Genomic DNA, 19,863 nt, shown 5'->3' with positions numbered 1-19,863 from the left:
CTGAATATTCTTTATCTATTAAACAGCAGATGTTTTAGTGTGCACAACACACAGATGATATTGTTATCCATACCCTTTTCAAGGCGAACACTTCCTGAAATTAGGCTTGGTGGTGCCAAAATTAGCATTTCAAATACAGAGTCTGTTTCGTCTCCTCTCCCTTGCTCCTTGCTTCATTAATTTCGTACATATATTTCCCCTAAACACATCAAACTACAAAAGCTCCAAACTTAGATATTGTTGTCACATGCTTTCTTCCCCATTTAGCATTCTGGAACCCAGTTACTGTTGACAACTTCTCCAATATTAAAAATAAAAATAAATTTCTGCACTATGAATAATGCCAATATACACTGAAAGAACAAACTCAATTAACCAGGATTATACTTGCTTCTTTACGGCCTTTAATAGTTTTCACAGACTTCATACTCTGAGTTCTGCGAAGGCCTCTCTGAGGAAACATTTCATCCTCTGAATGTGTCCCCTCCATCTCTTCATCTGTTTTATCATCTCCAGGATTTTTTTCCAGTGGGGTTTTGTAACCTTTAGAAAAAAAATATTTAAAAAATAGTAGCTGTAACTTTTTGACTTCTAAGAAAGCAGCGATTTTTATCTTGATTTATGCTTTTAGATGATGTGCTTATTTCAAAACAGAAACATCTACTTTGCCACGAGTTTGTTACTTCTAATCCTGCCACTTGGTTCCACAGGTATGTAATGCAGTGCTTCTTCAGTTGTCAAGACTGAAATCACAAGTTTGCTGACATCTTCTGCTTTACACTGAACTGCAAAAACTTGAGTGATCGTCTAAAGAAGTACCTAAGATTTTAGGACACAATCCACATGAGAAGGTGGTTACACTTATAATAAACCTTTAAAGATCCCTCCCAATACAAACCACTTGATGACTTGAATTCATAGGATCTTTCTTCATACACTCATCCTCCTGCATTTTTAATACCAAAGCTTCTTTCATTTCGGTAACACACCAAAGTACTGTTAAGAGTTGTTAACATACTACAAAACCAGGACCAAGATTATTACCTAAGACTCTCACTAGAGGGCACTAACTGCTTAAAAATACACTCCGAAAGCTCCTTGGGGTCCAACAGCCCCGAATCTCCACCACAGACCTATCGCAAAGCTACCAAATCCAGTCTGATTCCTTCCTCCACTGAACACTCCTTTTATCCCAGAATCTACTGGCTGTAACACTCAGGAACACCTTTTAGACTCTAAACCAAATTTTATCAATGACCTGTGTACATTTTATCTTAAGCCAATATTTTATTTAGGCTTATCTAATTTTTTTCATCAATTTTTTTTCCCTAGAAATTAGAATCACATCATCCATTCCACAGCTACTTGAGACAAACATTCGGTCATTCTCTTCTGCCATTTTAGAGGCAACATGTCTCTGCTTCCAGTACAGTTTCAATTAATCTTTTTCAATACAGAAGATTTGAATCACATCTCTTTCTCTGTTTCAGAGTAGCAGTGTTTGCAGTGACATCAATACTTTTTTATCTGCATTTGTAATACCTGATGCATCGGCATCCCATCTGCCTTTTTCACAGCAAGAGCACTGCCAGCTCAGCATCATCCTACAATCCACATCCTACAACTAGGCCTTTTAAATCAATTTGCACAGAACTCCTGGCCCAGACAAAAAATAAGATCCAGCTCAGCACAAGAGAATATTGCTACACAGTGTTCCTAAATCTATGTGAACTTTTGATCTTTTTTAAGTTCCTAATGCTGAAGAAAATTCAAAGAAAACATGAGAGGTGTATGCTAGATGAGACCAGGACCAGAAAAAATTAATTAAGTTTAACTAACTGTAAGAAAGCTTTTTGACATTTGAGATTGAATCTCACAATTGGTGATTATTTATGTAGTATAAACTGAAGAAGTTTTTTAAAAAAATTAGAGCATTTTTAAGCTATTTCAGATAGGTAAATAATGCTCTCTTACTGAGGAACAGATCCTGCACAACAGCTGCAGTGACATTATCTCTAGTGCAGCTCTTTGTGAATTCTTGGCTTTCTCTCCAGCCAGAGGCTTCAGTTCACACTGCCCTGCACAGGATACTTTCTGGAAACTCCAATTCAGATTAGGTCCCTTCAGCTGGTCACTTATTCCTTAGAATGGGCTAGCACACTATTCATGAAATTCCCTGGACCCCACAAATGCTATCCCTCCCCAAAATGGGGGGATGAGAAGGAATGACAGTCTTAAGTGAAAAGAAATAGCCCAGACCCACTTCTTTTGTGGGAAACAGCAGTTCCTATACATCACAGCCTTGCTATTTCAAAATTACGTAGTTAGCAGACCTTCAGCAAAAACTTCCTTCAAGCATCACAAGCTCAAGGGCAAAGTGATGATGACAATAACAGTATATGTAACATAATAATGAAATAATACTATCTTTCAACAAAACCATATATTGATCACTACACACCATCTTCTGAGTGTTAATAGACATCAGTCTATTATGACAACTTGATGCCTTTATTATTCGTATCACCATATACAATTTTACATTTTGATCTATTACTACAAACCTGGTGTTGTTGTTTTAAAGCAGTAACTAAAAAATCACTAGAAAACTTACTTATTTCTTGCTGCGAGATGTAGATAAGAACAAGAGCAAAACAGGCTTAAAACTTAAAAGGAATAAAGAAAGTTTATTAACAAAAACTACAAGAATAAGAAACCAGAATAAAACCTCCAGAACAACCCTTTTCTGCCTCACTACCCAACCATTCCCTTGTTCACATGACAACATAGAGACAAAAAACCTCTTTTGTTTAAAACAGTCCCAATTCTTGTTAGAGTCTTTTCATCAGTCTTTGTAGAGAAACAGAAGTCTTCTTCTGCTATCTATGGAGTTTCTCACAAGAAAACTATTTCTTTCATAGCTTTTTATTTCTCTGATGCCAGCTGCCTGGAAATTCTGCCATCGGTTCTTTCCTGTCGTTTCACATCACTCTGAGGTGTGTTATGCGTCAAATGAGTCTAGGGATGTCATTTGTAAGGATGAGTTATTCAAAGGCAAAAGTTCTCTTCATGTGTCTCTGTGAGCTACTCTGGAAACAGAAGTGTTCTCTTTGCCTCTTAAAGGCTGCAAATCTTCAACTCTTACTTCTCCCCCTCTGTTCCAGAATCTCACAGTACCACAACCACTTCACCATTTGCTCAAAATCCTCACTTTGAAACACTCCATTCCTCCCAATATACTGTCATGAATTAAAGTTTTTTTCAGAGCTCTACTGTCCATCTCCATAGCTTTAACAGAAAAATATTTCAGCTTATTAAAGCATCTTCTTTCTCTACCTCCTCTGAGGCTTAATTCCTTTCTTCACTATCTTTGATAGTTTATAGGGTCTCTTTTACATGCTGATCACTTTCTCTCTCTGGAAAAAAGGATTAATCTGCAAGTCTCATCTGGGTAATGAAAGGGTTAAAATCTTGCCCAGGCCTGGTAGGTGGTTCTGTTATCTCTGCCAGAGCGGTGGCTAGAGCTGTCTGCGATGGCCTCTCCTTACTTGGCAGTCTCTGGTAAAACTCAGCAGTGGCAGAAACTGCAGCCGAGCCGGGGGAACTGGCCTGACCCGGCCTGGGCCTGCTCACCTACCCGCCACTCCCCTCCGCGGCCTTGTCTGGCCTGCTGTGGGGGAGGAGGAGGCTGAGCCGGAACCTGTTACTTCTTCAAAAGCCAGAAACCAAAGAGACACAAGAAATTCTCGGGTTTAGGTCTTAAAGTAGATGTTCACAGGTTGATCTCACTTTTCAATGGTCAAAACCACTGTCAGTTCTCAGAAATAGCTAGTTATTGGTCGGAGAAAAAACTCCCATCAGCCTCCAGCAGTTTTAACTTCCCTAGCTCTCAAAGCTAATATTAAAGGTGAAGAACTTAACAGATATATATAAAGCAGGAGATTGGGAATACTAGTATCATAAAGTCACCCCAGGACACCTGGTGAAGTAATTTCTATTAATTTTTCTCTTTTATTTACTGAGCTTCCATATGTTTTCATGTTTAACTTCTTTTACATTTGTCACAGAAACACTACTTAATCATATAACGTTTGACTTCCAATTAAGTTTTACTTTGGTAATAAGTTCTTGTTGCCAGTTGGCAATGACAGGAGTAATGAATACAGTGTGATTACTGTTAAGAATAATATGTTACAGTTGCTGTTTGTAAACTCCTTACTTACCTTGTACCCCTGTCCCAGGATATTGTTAAGAATAATATGTTACAGTTGCTGTTTGTAAACTCCTTATTTACCTTGTACCCCTGTCCCAGGTTTACTTACCTTGTACCCCTGTCGCAAATTGCTGTACCCCATATTTTTGTTCCTTGTTCAGCCAGGCCCTGCCCCCTCTCCCAAGTTGCTGTACCCTGTGTTTCTTGTTCTGTGTTCAGCCAGGCACTGCCCCCACTGCTCCTAGACTCCCACATGGCAACATTGTATCCCTTTCCCAAGTTGCTGTACCGTCCTGAGGAGGAAGATGACATACGGACTTTTATGCAAACGAGAGAGACCAGAGACTTATGGGATGCACCCAGACTGGAAAAGACCCCAAAACAACGAGCCACGCAAAAGGGAAGGAATAGAACCAGCACCATCTAACAAGGAAGACCCAGAGGAGTCCCCTGACTTCTTTCCAGAGGCCGACGTAACCTCGAGGAGACTCGACTGGGATGACAGCCTAGACTACGAGCCCTAAAGGACGAGTCTTCCTGGGGACTCCCGTGAGGAAGGAAGGCCCAGCTCTGCCCTAGTGACAGAGCTGCATGGATCCTCCTCTTCTGCGGTGTCCAGTGGGAGCAGTGGCGGTGTGCGCGACCCCTCAGGCCCCCACCCCAGAGCTGTGCTGCTTAATAAAGGCCTTTTTAAAAGGAGCTGGTCTCCTGGCCCGTTTATCACAATTACACTGGGAGTGGATGAGAGAAGAAAGTAATTCAGGAAGAATTGAACTGCCATAATTTACTTTGAGTGTACTCTGTTTAAGTCTACTGGAGTTCTTTGAGGCCTTTTCCATTTAGAAAGAGGGTAAATGTATTTCTGCTCTTCCACTTTCGCTTTGGGTGAATTGTTCTTTTAGGCAGGGAAAAGAAAAGATACATACCTGAAGATTCACTTGCAGAGGCTCTGGTTTTCTTTTTAGCTTCTGGCAATGTCTGATAAGGTCTCTGTCCAACAGATTCATCTCCTTGTATAGTAGTCAAATCATGCATACTGAAACTTCTCAGTTTCTCAGTTATTGCACCTTGGCTCTGAAATACAACAACAGTATCTTCGGAAACCAGGCAGAGGTTTAACTTTGCTGCTCAGCTTGGGTTAAGATGTTTAAGCCCATGCTTCCTTGCTGCACAACAAAATACATTGAACATACACATGCAGCTGCTTTACATCTGATTTAGGTATTACTTTTACCCATGCTTAACTGTGCATTGCTTGCAGATGACAAAGTTACACAAGCTAGCAGCTTAATTACAAATGCTGCACTTCACTCCTTTAATCAGAGCAAATAAAGACGTGGGTGAGGGCAAGTGTTTAAAAGAAACACACATCAGAAATGTTAACTTCAAACATAGCAGCTCAAGGTAGCATGACAGTAACACCTGCATTTTAAAGAGTATGGTTGAAGATAGTTTTCTTCTGCTATTTTATATTTTATCCTCCACAAATCTGAATAAAGTGAAGGAGAAACATGTTAAAAATACACTCTGTAACATTAATTCAAATAACTGAGAAACTGGCAGCACTACAAAAGGAGCTCCAGTTGACAGAAACTTGAAACTGCAAACCAAAGAGGTCCAGCCTGGACTACAGGATAGCAAGTTCTCTTACTAGTATAGCTTTACTGACATAATACCAATGCAAAATCGAATGCTACACAGGAGAATAGTTAATCACATATGAACATTAAGTATTCCTTCTCCAATTGTCTTCACTTCTTTTCTGTATGGAACATATGGAAATTTCCCTGTTGGAAAGAAAGGTCATCCAGCAGCTCTTTCATCTTACATTAGATGATGTTACTACTAAAGCATTAAAGATTAATTTATTACACAAGCAACTAAAAGAATATGACCACGAGTAAAGTACTCAAAGTCATGTTAAAATAACACCTAATTCTTCCCTCTCTGGCATAAGGCAAAAAATAACCATTTTAGGGAAAGGTTAACAAGCCTGTGCATGAATTCCACTTCAGGCAAGTGTTAAAATAGTTAATTTCATTCTTACAAATGAAGATTTTAAGTAAAATTCTTTGTTTGATCAGCATGTTAGCTAGCAGGAGCAGAAACCTGGGTACAATTCCATACAACTTTTTCTGCAACAGCACCAGCAGAAGGCAATTCTGGTATTGCTGGCCACAGCCGTCAAGTATGTGCCATAAAATAACATTGTGCCCTTAACCAAACTGCATGGTTGAGCTGGAGCTCCTGTGGCGCCTCAGAGAGGATGTAAATGGGCCCTTCGTTTCAGAACTACTTGCCAAGATGGAAAGTTTTACTCAAGTTACACACAGTTACACACAGAAAACATTGAGAAGTTTGAAAGGATATGTATACAAATAATGATGCAGTACACATGCCTGAGAGTCACAGTAGGAATGGGAGTTGCACAACAACTGGACAGTCTCCATCACACATACTAACCCTATGTAGATACTCCCTGCAGTGCCTCCAGTCTCTATCCCACCCCTGGGAACATCCAGTCTAGCCAAATCAAGATTGATATCTACTTAAACTCCACTGCATAGACTGAAGGACAAATTCAAGGTGTTCTGTGGGAGTGTACATATCACTGTGCTCACACTGCATGTAAGACTTAAGATTCTTCCACCCCCATGCTCAAAAGCAGCTGTTAATTGCTTTGTGCTGAAGCAAAGCGTTCTGTGAAAGTCTGGATTACTATCAGCTTAGGATAAAAGTCTGGCCGAAAAATCTTAAATTCTTTCCTACTGCAGGAAATGTGTGATTAAATGTTCTCCACTGCAGGAAATGTGAGAGTAACATTCACATTTAAAATAATGCTTTAAGAGCTTTGATATTTTGTTTGAAAGGTCAGAGTTACAGCTTGAAAGCAACATGTTTGCCCTAAAAACTGAAATTCAGTTGTAGGTGGAGCTGAAGAGGACCTCCTGCTTCCACTCCCATGCCATGGATATGGCAGAAGGTGCCAGCTTTCCCCAGATATACACACTCCAAGATGCTGCTCAGGAGAAGATGGCAGAGCAGTTACCACTGGTGGCCTGTTATACTGACAGTTCCTGCCAGTAAGGAAGGTATACATTAGGTTGCACTCAGGCCAGAGGCTGGTGACTAAATTACAGCATAAAAGATTGAGACACATATATTTACAATGCCAGGGGAAGAAAAAAAAAATTAAAAAAAAATCACACAACTTAGCACTAAAATTTCTTTGTATGCAAACACTGAAGAGGGATGAACTGTGAAGTCTGTGTGTTGTCTTAAAGAAAATGCAAGTCTTTGAGAATGATTTTTCTTCATTATTCAATAGCATTTCCTAAAATATACTAACCATTTTTTGGAGTCCACATTCATTAACAGTGACCAACATGACCAAAGTCATAATATGTTTTTAAATCAATTTTTAAAAATAAATAAAGCCTATTTAAGGGTCTCCTTTCAAGACTACTCAGCCTCTGGTATGTAATTAGTATGCAGTCTCATCAGCTGACCCTCATAAATGAAATTCCATTTTCTATTCTGTTATTGAGCATGTGCTTTTACAGTCTGTATGCTTAAGCCAGGGAAGTAAACAAACACCACTTTGTCTGCCTCAGGGACTCTTTGTTCTTTAAATTGGACTTGCACCCCCCACTGGCCAGGATCACTGACAGAAGCTGCCTGCCTCCCTTGGACGAGTCCTCAATGGACTCTACAGCATGTAGTACCCACATTCTCAGCTGTTCTCTCCCTGATCCAATCCAAGCTGACAGGGAATGACTTCTGTTCCCTCTCAACCTGGAGAGGGACTCCTGTCCCGTGAATGACCTCCGCAGCATGACAGGCTGTCCCAGCAGGGAGGAGGATGAAAGCAGTACTGCTCCCCATAGTGATACTGGCTGTGTGCCACAGCTGGCTGCAAGATACCTCCTTCCTCTGCCATGTCCTGAGTGGGAACAAGGGGAAGTGTGAGCAAGGCCAGGAGAATAACACTCAATTAGCAAAAGGGCAGCAGATTCAGGATGACTAGAACACATTCAGAAAACACAGCCCTCAAAACATATTATCATCACCAATAACACTTTACAAATTAACACTATTTGTGTAACCCCATAAGCTGTGAAATACCCCCAGAGTATTTCACAGCTTAATTAGCAGTCCCCCTGCTCATAATGATAAAGACACCAGATTTCACTAGTAGCTCAAGAAATCTGAATGCATGGGTTGGCAGAAATTGAAACACAGAGGTAACCATCATCTCAGAAGACCTGAAAAACAGAGGAGTATGAGATGTATCCAAGTATGAGATGTAGCACTGGAACCTAAGCGCTGTGAATATAATTCCCCCAAATCCATAAACAACTGAGCTATTGAGGTATCTTGTTTTTGATTCCTTAACTAATAATTTCCTTATATACAAATTCAGAACAGACTATCATCTCTAAATTTCCTGAAATCAGGATTTCACAATGATTTGTTTTCTGACATGCTTATTTAACACTATTTTGCTCAGATATTTAGTAGGTTTTGAAACACTACATTTTATATGACCAGTGGCTAACTAGTACCAGATAAAAATACAGTATGAGAATGTAAGCTGTAAGTCAATACTCTTGCCAAATACATTTAAATTTAACTACAGGGGAGAGGGTTTAAATCTATGTCAAATTTCAGTAGACTCACCTGGCTGGCTGCTCCAACCTCCCTAACAGAACCAGCAAGCCTTTTAATGGTAATCCCCTATTCCTTTGACAACCCTTGAAGAAAATCACTCTCTTCCACATTTGATATTCAAAATATTTCAGCAAGTTTCCAAGCCATTTTTAACACCTTCCTAAAGTCACTATAAGCAGTTTTCTTGGACACTTTAGTGTCTTTTGACATAGGTTTAATCTTGCACATGTTTAGCCTCTCCCCCTCTCCTAATTCGAGATCTGCTATGTCAGAATAAGCATGTGTGCTCTATTTAAAAAAAAAAAAGAAAAAATAATAGTGATGAAAGTGTGTCCTGATCCCACTACCTCAATTAAATTCCTGAAATCATATAGCATGCTCCACCAGCTCTTGGTGAAGGGATAATAATTTCACCTGCTAGAGGCAGCAGTTAACTCTTGAAAAACAGGGAACAAAATCAAGAACGCATGCATTGTGTCCATTTGCTTGCATGAAGCAGGCATGCTCAGCCTTTTGGAATGACAAACATAAGAGGCTTAACATGCCAAAATAAAGATTTTATTTATTTTTTTTCAGTGAGTCTTCTCTTTCATCTGTTTAAAAATCATGCTTATTTTAGGTCTTGGTATTGTGGTGTTTTTTTTTCCCAAGCATCTGATCTGCACTGAACTAATTCTGTACAAATATTCATGAGTGTGTTTAACAAGTTTTAACAAAAAGAGCAGGCATCTTGCGAGTCACAGCTGAATAGCAATGAAGTCTAAACATAGACATTTCAGAAAAAGTTATTCATTATTTCAGAAAAGATTCAGGAGATATTGGTGTTATTTATTTTACAGTACTTCAGTTACACCCTAAAAGTTACCAAAGAAATATCCAACCATAGCCAAACATGAAGAACACACACAAATCCTAGGAATCCTTACAGCCGCTTCTTGTAATAAATTTGTAATACAAAGAACTTGAATTTTAGCATTTAGCAATTAAACTTGATTTCCCCATAGAGCACTTTGGTTGTTTGTTTGTTGGGTTTCCTTGGCTTGTTTAAATAACCTATTTTCACTCTGGGTACTTTAATTCCTTTGGAGGTGCATTCTATTGCATTCAAAATTATTTCATGTCTTAAGGCATTATTAAGAATTTGAATAATGAAGAAGAAACCCACAGTGATCAAATGCAATCACTTTCTCAGTATTTTAGGCTCATTATGACCATATTTTAAAACAAAAAGTTACAATGCTATACCACCCACATGCATCTTTAAGAACAGAGAAAATGAGCAAACAAGATATACATGACTATTTTTCCAAAGCTTTTTGAGGTAGCATGTAAAAGCGTAGTTTTTAGGAATGTCTTTTATTTATAATGCAGAAAGTTCACATAGAAATCCAGACATTTAAGTTAATGCCAGCTGTACATACTCGACTTTGACAGCCAGGGATCTCTTCGTTGTTTTCTGTTATCTACAGACAGTGTTCAGGTTTTCAGTGCTGTTACTACGAGCACAATGGTTCCATTTATTCCCAGGAAGAAATTAATCATGATTGCCTTAAACCTGTGATTTCACTTGGACATACAACTTTTTTTCTCTCTACCTTTTATTTTTTTCTTTTTTTCTTTTTTTTTTGTGTGTGTGCGCGTGTGTGTGTGTGTGTTTTGGTTTGAATTACTATTAGGTAGGATACACATGGTCTGAAGTATATTCCCTTCAGTGGTGTACAAATTGGTTACAATCTTACATATTAGCCTGTATTTTGTCTTTCTAGACCCAGAGCCCTCTGAAATATTAAAGGTAGTGAATTTTTGCGGGAAGGTAATCTAGAAAAAATGACAGATTACTTCATAATTTAATGGCAAATCCATGGCAAAGCAAATGTATTCTAAACACCAAAGGGCAGGCTTATGCTTAGCATAATAATTTAATAATTCACTCAAGTTGCAAACAGGTTAATTGTGTCAAGATAATTTTTATCGATGGTAGCAGTCCTTCATGCCTAAATTCATTATGTGGCATTACCTCAGGATGATTGGAGAAAAACAGCAGAAAAGCCAGAAGTCCTTTAAAAAGTTTGTTTATCAGTAAGAAAGAACAACACAGACAGAAAAGAAACAATGGACATCTATGTTAAAAGCCTGCACAGAAAACTGAATGGTAACTTTTGAATTTAGAGTAAACCGATCCTCATAATCCAAGAAATAACTGCAAGCCATCTGAAACAAAAAAACAACAAACGTACTATGAGAAGAGGGCTGCAAGCCTTTAAGTGTGTCCCAGGATTTCAATACACTTGCAGAATTTATCTTTTTTATATAAGAGTGGTAAATCCCCAGTGCAATGACACTGTTTGATATCAAGCTCAAAAGCAATTAATGCAAGCAGAAACTTACCTTTACAGCTGCTGTCACTGCAGCAGTTGCTGCCAAATTCAACCCCTGCCTTTCAAAATTCACCATGGTCTCATAGCCTCTTTCTTTGGCTTGGACAATGTACTCATCAATCTCCTAAAAGAAAAACGTATTTAAATTTTAGAGGGCTGTTCATAAGAGAGCAAAGTTACCCCACAGTATTATTTTCCCATCAGTAAAGGAAGACAGAAAAAATATTTAAGAAAATATTTAATGGGATATATCTTTGTATACAGGTGTTTTATTCATTACAACTCTCTCATTTAAAAAATTATTATATGTGGTCAAACAAGAAGATGAAGTACATCACTTCAGTACCGCTCAGAAACGTTGCAAAATGTTCCCTAGAGAGTGTAAGCTTAACTTGTTGGATAGAAGTTTTTCAAGAAATATCATGCATTTCAAGAAATACCATCATCTTACATGAAGAACTCAGTCAGCTCCCTAGAAAGGTAGAGTCAACTTGCAAAGAACTTCCAAAACCACAGCTTTGAAATAGTTAAGTACCAAGGACAAAACAGTTAGGACATTTATCTCCAGCTCTGGTAAATGCCTGGAGTTGAAGGCTGCAAGGTACTTCCCAATAGTTTGCAGAGTACAGGGAAGTATCCCTCTAGCTCACAAAGTTGCAAGTTGTTTATTGCACAACATTCAGAATGTCAAGATACTTGCGCTGTTCCTATCAGTGACAATCTTACTACCTGCTTTACCTAATAAAGGCCAAGCCTAGCACTGACCTTCAGGAATGCTCTTTTCTGTAGTGTGAGGTTTCTCAGTGCTTGTCTTCAGACCTTTGCTAATTGCTCTTTCCCCTCATCCAAACAGGATGCTGAAAAAGAGCTAAGCAGAGCTGTGTCCCTGTCATACTTTGATTAAAGCAAACCATCTTCTGGCTATTTTTATGTTTGGGTATTTACTGCTGCAGACTGGTTTACCCTTTAAACAAGTCTCTCCTCTTGTCAGTTTGCAAACCAAAAAAAGTCATTGATGTCAATCATCCTGAGAAATGTTACTCCTCATTTATGCTAGAAAGAAATGTTAACATTAACAGCTTTTAGAAAAGCTGTGTTCATACATTCACATGCTTGCAGTAGAAAGTTAAACTGTATCACTTCCACTTAACTGGGCTCCTCAGAGTGCATCAGGTAGAGCAGGGCACACGAAACTCTCATGTTAATAGGAAGCAGGACCTGGTCTGCTCAGGCAAGTTAAACAAAAGCATAGACATGGACCATCATGTGCACTTGCTTATGCTAGTCCAAATTCATGCTGCCTGGCAAGACAGTAACAAGCTTCTCTGCTCTTACACTGTATCTAGGAACAGCTTTTATTTCAGCATATGTTGTTTGCATATTAGGCATTAGAAATCTGAGAAGTTATTTCTTACCCTTTCTTTAGAAGAAAGCAGTGGGTGGAGGAATTTTCTGTAGATTAAACTTGTCCCTCTAGTATATGGGGAAAGGAGCCAGATAACAAAAGCTATCTTCAATTCATAGTACAGTGGAAACCTACAGACAAGTTAAAGGTTGCACAAAATTAACAACTGCAGTAGAAAATGCACAGTAACTAATCTTTATAAAGAGATCTATTAAAAAACCACAATTATATTAGCATTTAGGATTCTTCAAATACAAGAAGTTACATCAGACAAAAATTAAATGAGTTACGGATTTATGGACTGTCATTTAAGCAATCAAAACAGTTAATATGCTTGTTTTTCATTATATATTCCTACACAGAGAAATTCTAGGCCATCCTTATAAGAGTTTCATTCTCGTATTCAGTTTCTACAGTGGAGCTAGAAATGTTATAATCCCTACTTCAAGTAACAGTGTATAGCAAATTTGAAAGCAGATGCTGTTCATCTATGCACCAAGATCTTTTCCTGTAAAATGGGCTATTAAATTAACATGACTTCTTTATATAAATTAAATCAATACAGCTCAAAAAGCATCAGAAACAAATATGGTTTCCTCTACAGTTCATAAAAAGCAGGGTCTTACCAAGAGACTGTTAGGTCAGTTATCATTTCAGTAACTATATAAAGAGCACACACAATCCAGTACATCATCCAGCGAACCTGAAAATTAAAATAGCATCTTCACAAAGAGCTTTAATTTCACTTTTAGACATAATATACTATACACAGTACAGTTTTTTCAGAGTTAGCACTGCAAGACATTCAACAGTATCTCAGTCTTCATAAACCAGGTATCAGGTGAAATGATCAGGTGAAGATTCCAAAAGATTTCTGTTCATAAGTAGGATTGGTGGCAGCTGCAACAAGCTCAATGAAATGGCTGTGTCACCAGGATCACAAGCTCAAATAGGCTGATTTCACAGATTTGATTCTCTCTCTACAAACCTTTAGCGATATAAAAAAAACAGTGCGAGATCAGTAGTTTATCCTAAGTATGGAAAACAAATCCCACCATAATACTAACAGATATTTCATTCTCTTCCACACTCAACCGTATGTTCATACCATGCACACGAAAGTGAAGCATCCCTTGCTTTCATTTCACAGTATGTGTTATTCAGCTTCACATTACCATTACATTCCACGTGTGTGATTACTGGTATGGTACTAACACGGAGGCAAGGCAACATAAAGAGCATTTGCATGGAGATTTTAATTCTATTTATATGCCAAGAACTACAAAATTCTTGTTAATTAAAAAGTTTATGTGTTAATGCTTCAGGGATTTACAGGTATAAACCTATTTTTGTTTATGGCTTATACTATATATCATTGCTTTGAAATCAGACTTAAAGTTCTTAAAATAGTATAATTTGTTTTATAACAAGTAAGATAATCACTCCTTTTTCTTGAGCATTTGTTCAAATTTGGTTGCATAAGCTGATTACATGTTTCAGAATAAATACTACAGAAATAGTTCCTATGCCTTTGTCTTCCCTAAGCTAGGAGATGCCAAATGCAATGTATTTCCAAAATGGGTCACTGCAAACCACCACTGGTTATTTGTACAAACTGAACATCCACATGTTCTTTAAATTCCTAGGAAAATACCCTGCAACAATACATAACCATTTAGAAGCAAACAACCCCCCCAAAAAACCAAACCAGCAAACAGTAAAACAAAACCACCACAACAGTTAGAGACTAGTTTGAGCCCTAAATTCACGGTACTCTCTTTCAAAGGGAGGATATATATATTCCTTTGAAGGTGTGTGTATATATATATATATATATATGTATATATGTATATATATATATACCTATATTTTCCTTTTATATATATATATATATATATATATATATACATACATACACACCTTCCCACAGAGGATGTGACTCAGATTTAATCTTCCCTTTTAAAACAATCTTATTTGTAGTGGACTTAAGTAACTACTCTAAACCTAATGATACACTGCTGCCTATTTCATGGATGTGCATTATTGTTTAAAACCACTTCCTCTGTCAGAACCTGAGACCCATTTCTCTTAAATGCTTTTCTGTGTTTCAGTTTGACAAGAAACTCAGTCATGTGATAACATTTTTCAATTTCTCAGAGGATTTAGATATTTTAGGGTTGAATAAACAAAGACAAATGTACACAACAGCTGAAGTCATTGCTGACAGGCCATGTGATATTTAGACTGGTGACCCTTCCATGAACCAGAGTCAACACCTGAATGAAAATCAAATCTAACCTTGCCCCATCAACTTAAGCAGAATGCAATGCAACCTTTAAGAATCCTTCCAAGACTGTATTTTTCCCCAATATAATTTATCTAGGTTGTTCCTTCTTAAATCAACATCTATTAATCCAATTAAGAACAGTGTAAGTGGAATTTCTCCTGGGCTTCTAGGAACAGTAAAAATGTCTTGCAGGAGGGCACAAGAGATCTGCCAGGAGACCTCCTGAGGACTGGGCAAAGATTCTATAAACCACAAATCATATTCTAGTATGCAGTAACTAATGCAGTAGGTACCACAAGTTTCAATGATGTAACAAATGAACATGTGTGACTTAGAGGGGTTTTCATAGCAGAAAAAAAGAGAAAAGGACATGAAAAATTGAAGGTCAGATTTCACACTACTGAACACTATCACCTACTTTAAGTAACAGAATCTTCAACCAAGTTTTATTTTTCATGTTAAAAAAAGTGATTACAGATTTGTTTAGTTGAGGGGTTTTTTCCTAGCATTCAAGTGTTAAGCTCATCTTGGTTGGTTTTGTCTGAAGCACATTCTTTCAGGTCAGGATTTTGAAGTCAGTATTTGAAAAGGCTGGTCTGTTCAGACATAAAAACTACATTTCAGATGCTTATTTCAAGTGCTTTGGTGCAATACAGTGAAAAAACATCTCAAATATCTTAGTCAACTCCATTAAACAAGGATAATTGCAAGAACAAATAAATCTCCTCAAAGGCCTAGATTCTAATTTTTAGCACTGAAGTCCGTAAGTTTTTTAAATTACCATAAGCAGCACAACACCTTTTTTCCCCCCCGAAATAATCTTTGACCAATTTTCTGCGTCATGACCTACACAACAAGTCTAGATGTCTATTCTTTTTCTTTGGTTGGTTTTTAGTGGTGGAAGTAGTGGCTGGGTAAAATATTTTACTGTTACAAAGCTCTTATCAATTCAGCAACAAACATAGATGGCTTCTGAGCCACACAAAACCCTGGAAAGGAAGTTGTGCTTGGACCATAATGTGAGTGGCGGCAGACTTGTGCCATTTGGAAAGCTACATTTAAATCTAAAACCTTTACTGTGAAAGAAGATTAGGGTTAGGGTTAGGGTTAGGGTTAGGGTTAGGGTTAGGGTTAGGGTTAGGTCTTCCCAGTTGGGAAGACGACAGCCATGGATCATCCCTGAGACGTATCTGGACAGTCAACCCAATCACCAATGGAATGACAAGAATGCGTCACAAAATCTCCACCGATTCCCACAAAATCCCACAAAATTCCTTAAATCTTCTCAAAACACGACCAAATTCGAGAAAAATCCCACCAAATCTCCACAAATTCCCACAAAATAAATGAAAAATCCCTCAGGATCCCTAAATCGCCTCAATATCCCACAAAATTCCACAAAAATCACACAAAACCTCCACAAGTTTCCACAAAATCTAAGAAAAATTCCTCAAAATTCTTCAAGTCTCCTCAAAACCACACAAAGTCCTTGAAAAGGCCCACAAAATTCCAGAAAAATCCCACAGAATCTCCACAAATTCCCACAAAATCTAAAAAAAATTCCTCAAAATTCTTCAAGTCTCCTCAGAATCCCACAGAATTCCAGAAAAATCCACAAAAATCCTGAAAAATCCCACAAAAATCCTAAAGTCTTCTCAAAACCTTAAAAAATTCCAGAAACATCCCACAAAATCTACACAAGTTTCCATAAAATTCAAGAAAAATCCCACAAAATTCCCTAAATCCCCTTAAAACCATACCAAATTCCAGGAACATGCCACAAAATTCCCTAAATCGCCTCAATATCCCACAAAATTCCACAAAAATCATACAATACCACTACAAGTTTCCACAAAATCTAAGAAAAATTCCTCAAAATTCTTCAAGTCTGTTCAGAATCCCACAGAATTCCAGAAAAATCCTACAAAATTCCTGGGAAGTGCCACAAAATTCCCTAAATCATTTCAAAACCATACCAATTCACAGGAACATCCCACAAAATCTCCACCGATTACCACAAAATCCCACAAAAATCCCACAAAAATCCCTAAATCTTCGGAAAACTCGACCAAATTCCAGAAACGCCCCATAAAATCACCACAGTTTCCCACAAAATTCAAGAAAAACACCACAAAATTCCCTAAATCTTTTCAAAATACCAAAAATTGTTGAAAAGCCCCACCATATTCCAGAAATATCCCACAACATGACCTAAATCATTCCAAAACTCTACCAAATTCCAGAAAAATCCAACCAAATCTCCACAAATTCCCAAAAAATACATGAAAAATTCGTGATAATTTGTCAATTCTCTGCAGAATTCCAGAAAATTCTTGAAAAGTCCCTCAAAGTTCCACAAACATCCCATAAAATGTCCACAAAATCCAACAAAATTCCAGAGAAATCCCACAAAATTCCCTAAATCTTTTCAAAACACGACCAAATTCGAGAAAAATCCCACCAAATCTCCACAAATTCCCACAAAATACATGAAAAATCCCTCAAGATCCCTAAATCGCCTCAATATCCCACAAAATTCCACAAAAATCACACAAAACCTCCACAAGTTTCCACAAAATCTAAGAAAAATTCCTCAAAATTCTTCAAGTCTCCTCAAAACCACACAAAGTCCTTGAAAAGGCCCACAAAATTCCAGAAAAATCCCACAGAATCTCCACAAATTCCCACAAAATCTAAGAAAAATTCCTCAAAATTCTTCAAGCCTGTTCGGAATCCCACAGAATTCCAGAAAAATCCCCACAAAATTCCAGAGAAGTCCCACAAAATTCCCTAAATCATTTCAAAACCCTACCAATTCACAGGAATGTCCCACAAAATCTCCACCGATTCCCAGAAAATCCCACAAAAATCCCACAAAAATCCCTAAATCTTTGGAAAACTCGATCAAATTCCAGAAACGCCCCATAAAATCACCACAGTTTCCCACAAAATTCAAGAAAAACACCACAAAATTCCCTAAATCTTTTTTAAATACAACAAAATTCTTGAAAAGCCCCACCAAATTCCAGAAACATCCCACAAAATGTCCTCAATATCCAAAAAAATCCCAGAAAAATCCCAGAAAAATCTCCACAAATTCCCACAAAATCCTCTCAAAACTCTACCAAATTCCACAAAAATCCCACAGAATCTCCACAAATTCCCACAGAATACATGAAAAATCCCTCAGAATTCATCAGTTCTCTGCAGAATCCCACAAAATTCTGGAAAAGTCCCTCAAAGTTCCACACATATCCCACAAAATGTCCACAAATGTCCACAAAATCCAAGAAAAATCCCACAAAATTCCCTAAATCTTCTCAAAACCCAACTGAATTCCAGAAAAATCCCACCAAATCTCCACAAATTCCCACAAAATACATGAAAAATCCCTCAAGATCCCTAAATTGCCTCAATATCCCACAAAATTCCACAAAAATCCCACAGAATCTCTACAAATTCCCACAAAATCTAAAAAAAAAATTCCTCAAAATTCTTCAAGTCTCCTCAGAATCCCACAGAATTCCAGAAAAATCCACAAAAATCCTGAAAAATCCCACAAAAATCCTAAAGTCTTCTCAAAACCTTAAAAAATTCCAGAAACATCCCACAAAATCTACACAAGTTTCCATAAAATTCAAGAAAAATCCCACAAAATTCCCTAAATCCCCTTAAAACCATACCAAATTCCAGGAACATGCCACAAAATTCCCTAAATCGCCTCAATATCCCACAAAATTCCACAAAAATCATACAATACCACTACAAGTTTCCACAAAATCTAAGAAAAATTCCTCAAAATTCTTCAAGTCTGTTCAGAATCCCACAGAATTCCAGAAAAATCCTACAAAATTCCTGGGAAGTGCCACAAAATTCCCTAAATCATTTCAAAACCATACCAATTCACAGGAACATCCCACAAAATCTCCACCGATTACCACAAAATCCCACAAAATTTCAGAAACATCCTACAAAATCTCCTCAATATCACCAAAAATTCTGGAAATCCCCACAAAATTGGAGAAAAATGCCACAAAATTTCCTAAATCGCCTCAAAACATTACAAAATTCCACAGACATCTCACAAAATCCCCACCAATTTCCAAAAAATTCAAGAAAATTTTCTACAAATTCTTAATGTTTACTCCAAATCTCACAAAATTCAAGAGAAATCCTCAAAATTCCAGGAAAATGTTACAAAATTCCTTCCATCTTCTCAAAACCCAACCAAATTCCTGCAACATCTCACAAAATCTCCACCAATTTCCAAAAAATTCAAGAAAAATCCCTCAAATTACTTCAAGTCTCGTACAAATCCCAGAAAAATCCCTCAAAATTCCAGAAACATCCCACAAAATCTCCTCAATATCACCAAAAATTCTGGAAAAGCCCGAACAAAATTGCAGTAAAATGCCACAAAATTCCCTAAATCTTCTCAAAACATTACAAAATGCCACAGACATCTCACAAAATCGCCACAAATTTCCACAAAATCTAAGAAAATTCCCTCCAAAATCTTCAGGTCTCCTCCAAATCCCACAAAATTCTGTACAAGCCCCACACAATTCCCTAAATCTACTCAAAACCCTACCAAATTCCTGCAACATCCCACAAAATCTCCACAAATGTCCACAAAATTCAAGAAAAATCCCACAAAATTCACTGAATTTCCTCAATATACCAAAAAATTCAAGAACCATCTCACAAAATCTCAAGAAATTTCCACAAAATTCAAGAAAACTCTCACAAAGTTCTTAAAAGCCCCTCAAAATTTCAGAAAAATGCCACAAAATTCCCTAAATCTTCTCAAAACCCAACCAAATTTTTGCAACATCTCACAAAATCTCCACCAATTTCCAAAAAATTCAATAAAAATCCCTCAAAATTATTCAAGTCTCCTCCAAATCCC

The 19,863-nt window shown here is 37.5% G+C and overlaps 1 protein-coding gene across 1 annotated transcript in view; it reads right to left on the bottom strand.

Annotated features, from left to right (window-relative positions):
- LOC147650762 (receptor expression-enhancing protein 3-like) overlaps nucleotides 1-19,863 on the bottom strand; it is a 28,551-nt gene that overhangs the window by 6,413 nt on the left and 2,275 nt on the right. The window contains exons 3-7 of the mRNA XM_086848859.1: nucleotides 13,294-13,370; nucleotides 12,678-12,798; nucleotides 11,273-11,386; nucleotides 5,140-5,287; nucleotides 392-543 (exon numbers count right to left, since the gene is read on the bottom strand). Coding sequence (XP_086704985.1) covers nucleotides 392-543; nucleotides 5,140-5,287; nucleotides 11,273-11,386; nucleotides 12,678-12,798; nucleotides 13,294-13,370 — 612 coding nt within the window. The remainder of the gene's footprint in view (nucleotides 1-391; nucleotides 544-5,139; nucleotides 5,288-11,272; nucleotides 11,387-12,677; nucleotides 12,799-13,293; nucleotides 13,371-19,863) is intronic.

The sequence above is a fragment of the Cyanistes caeruleus genome, chromosome 13 (genome assembly GCF_971803275.1).
Source record: "Cyanistes caeruleus chromosome 13, bCyaCae1.hap1.1, whole genome shotgun sequence".
NCBI lineage: Eukaryota > Metazoa > Chordata > Aves > Passeriformes > Paridae > Cyanistes > Cyanistes caeruleus.
The sequence above is the reverse complement of the archived record's forward strand: the minus strand, read 5'-3'. Positions and strand labels throughout refer to the sequence as shown.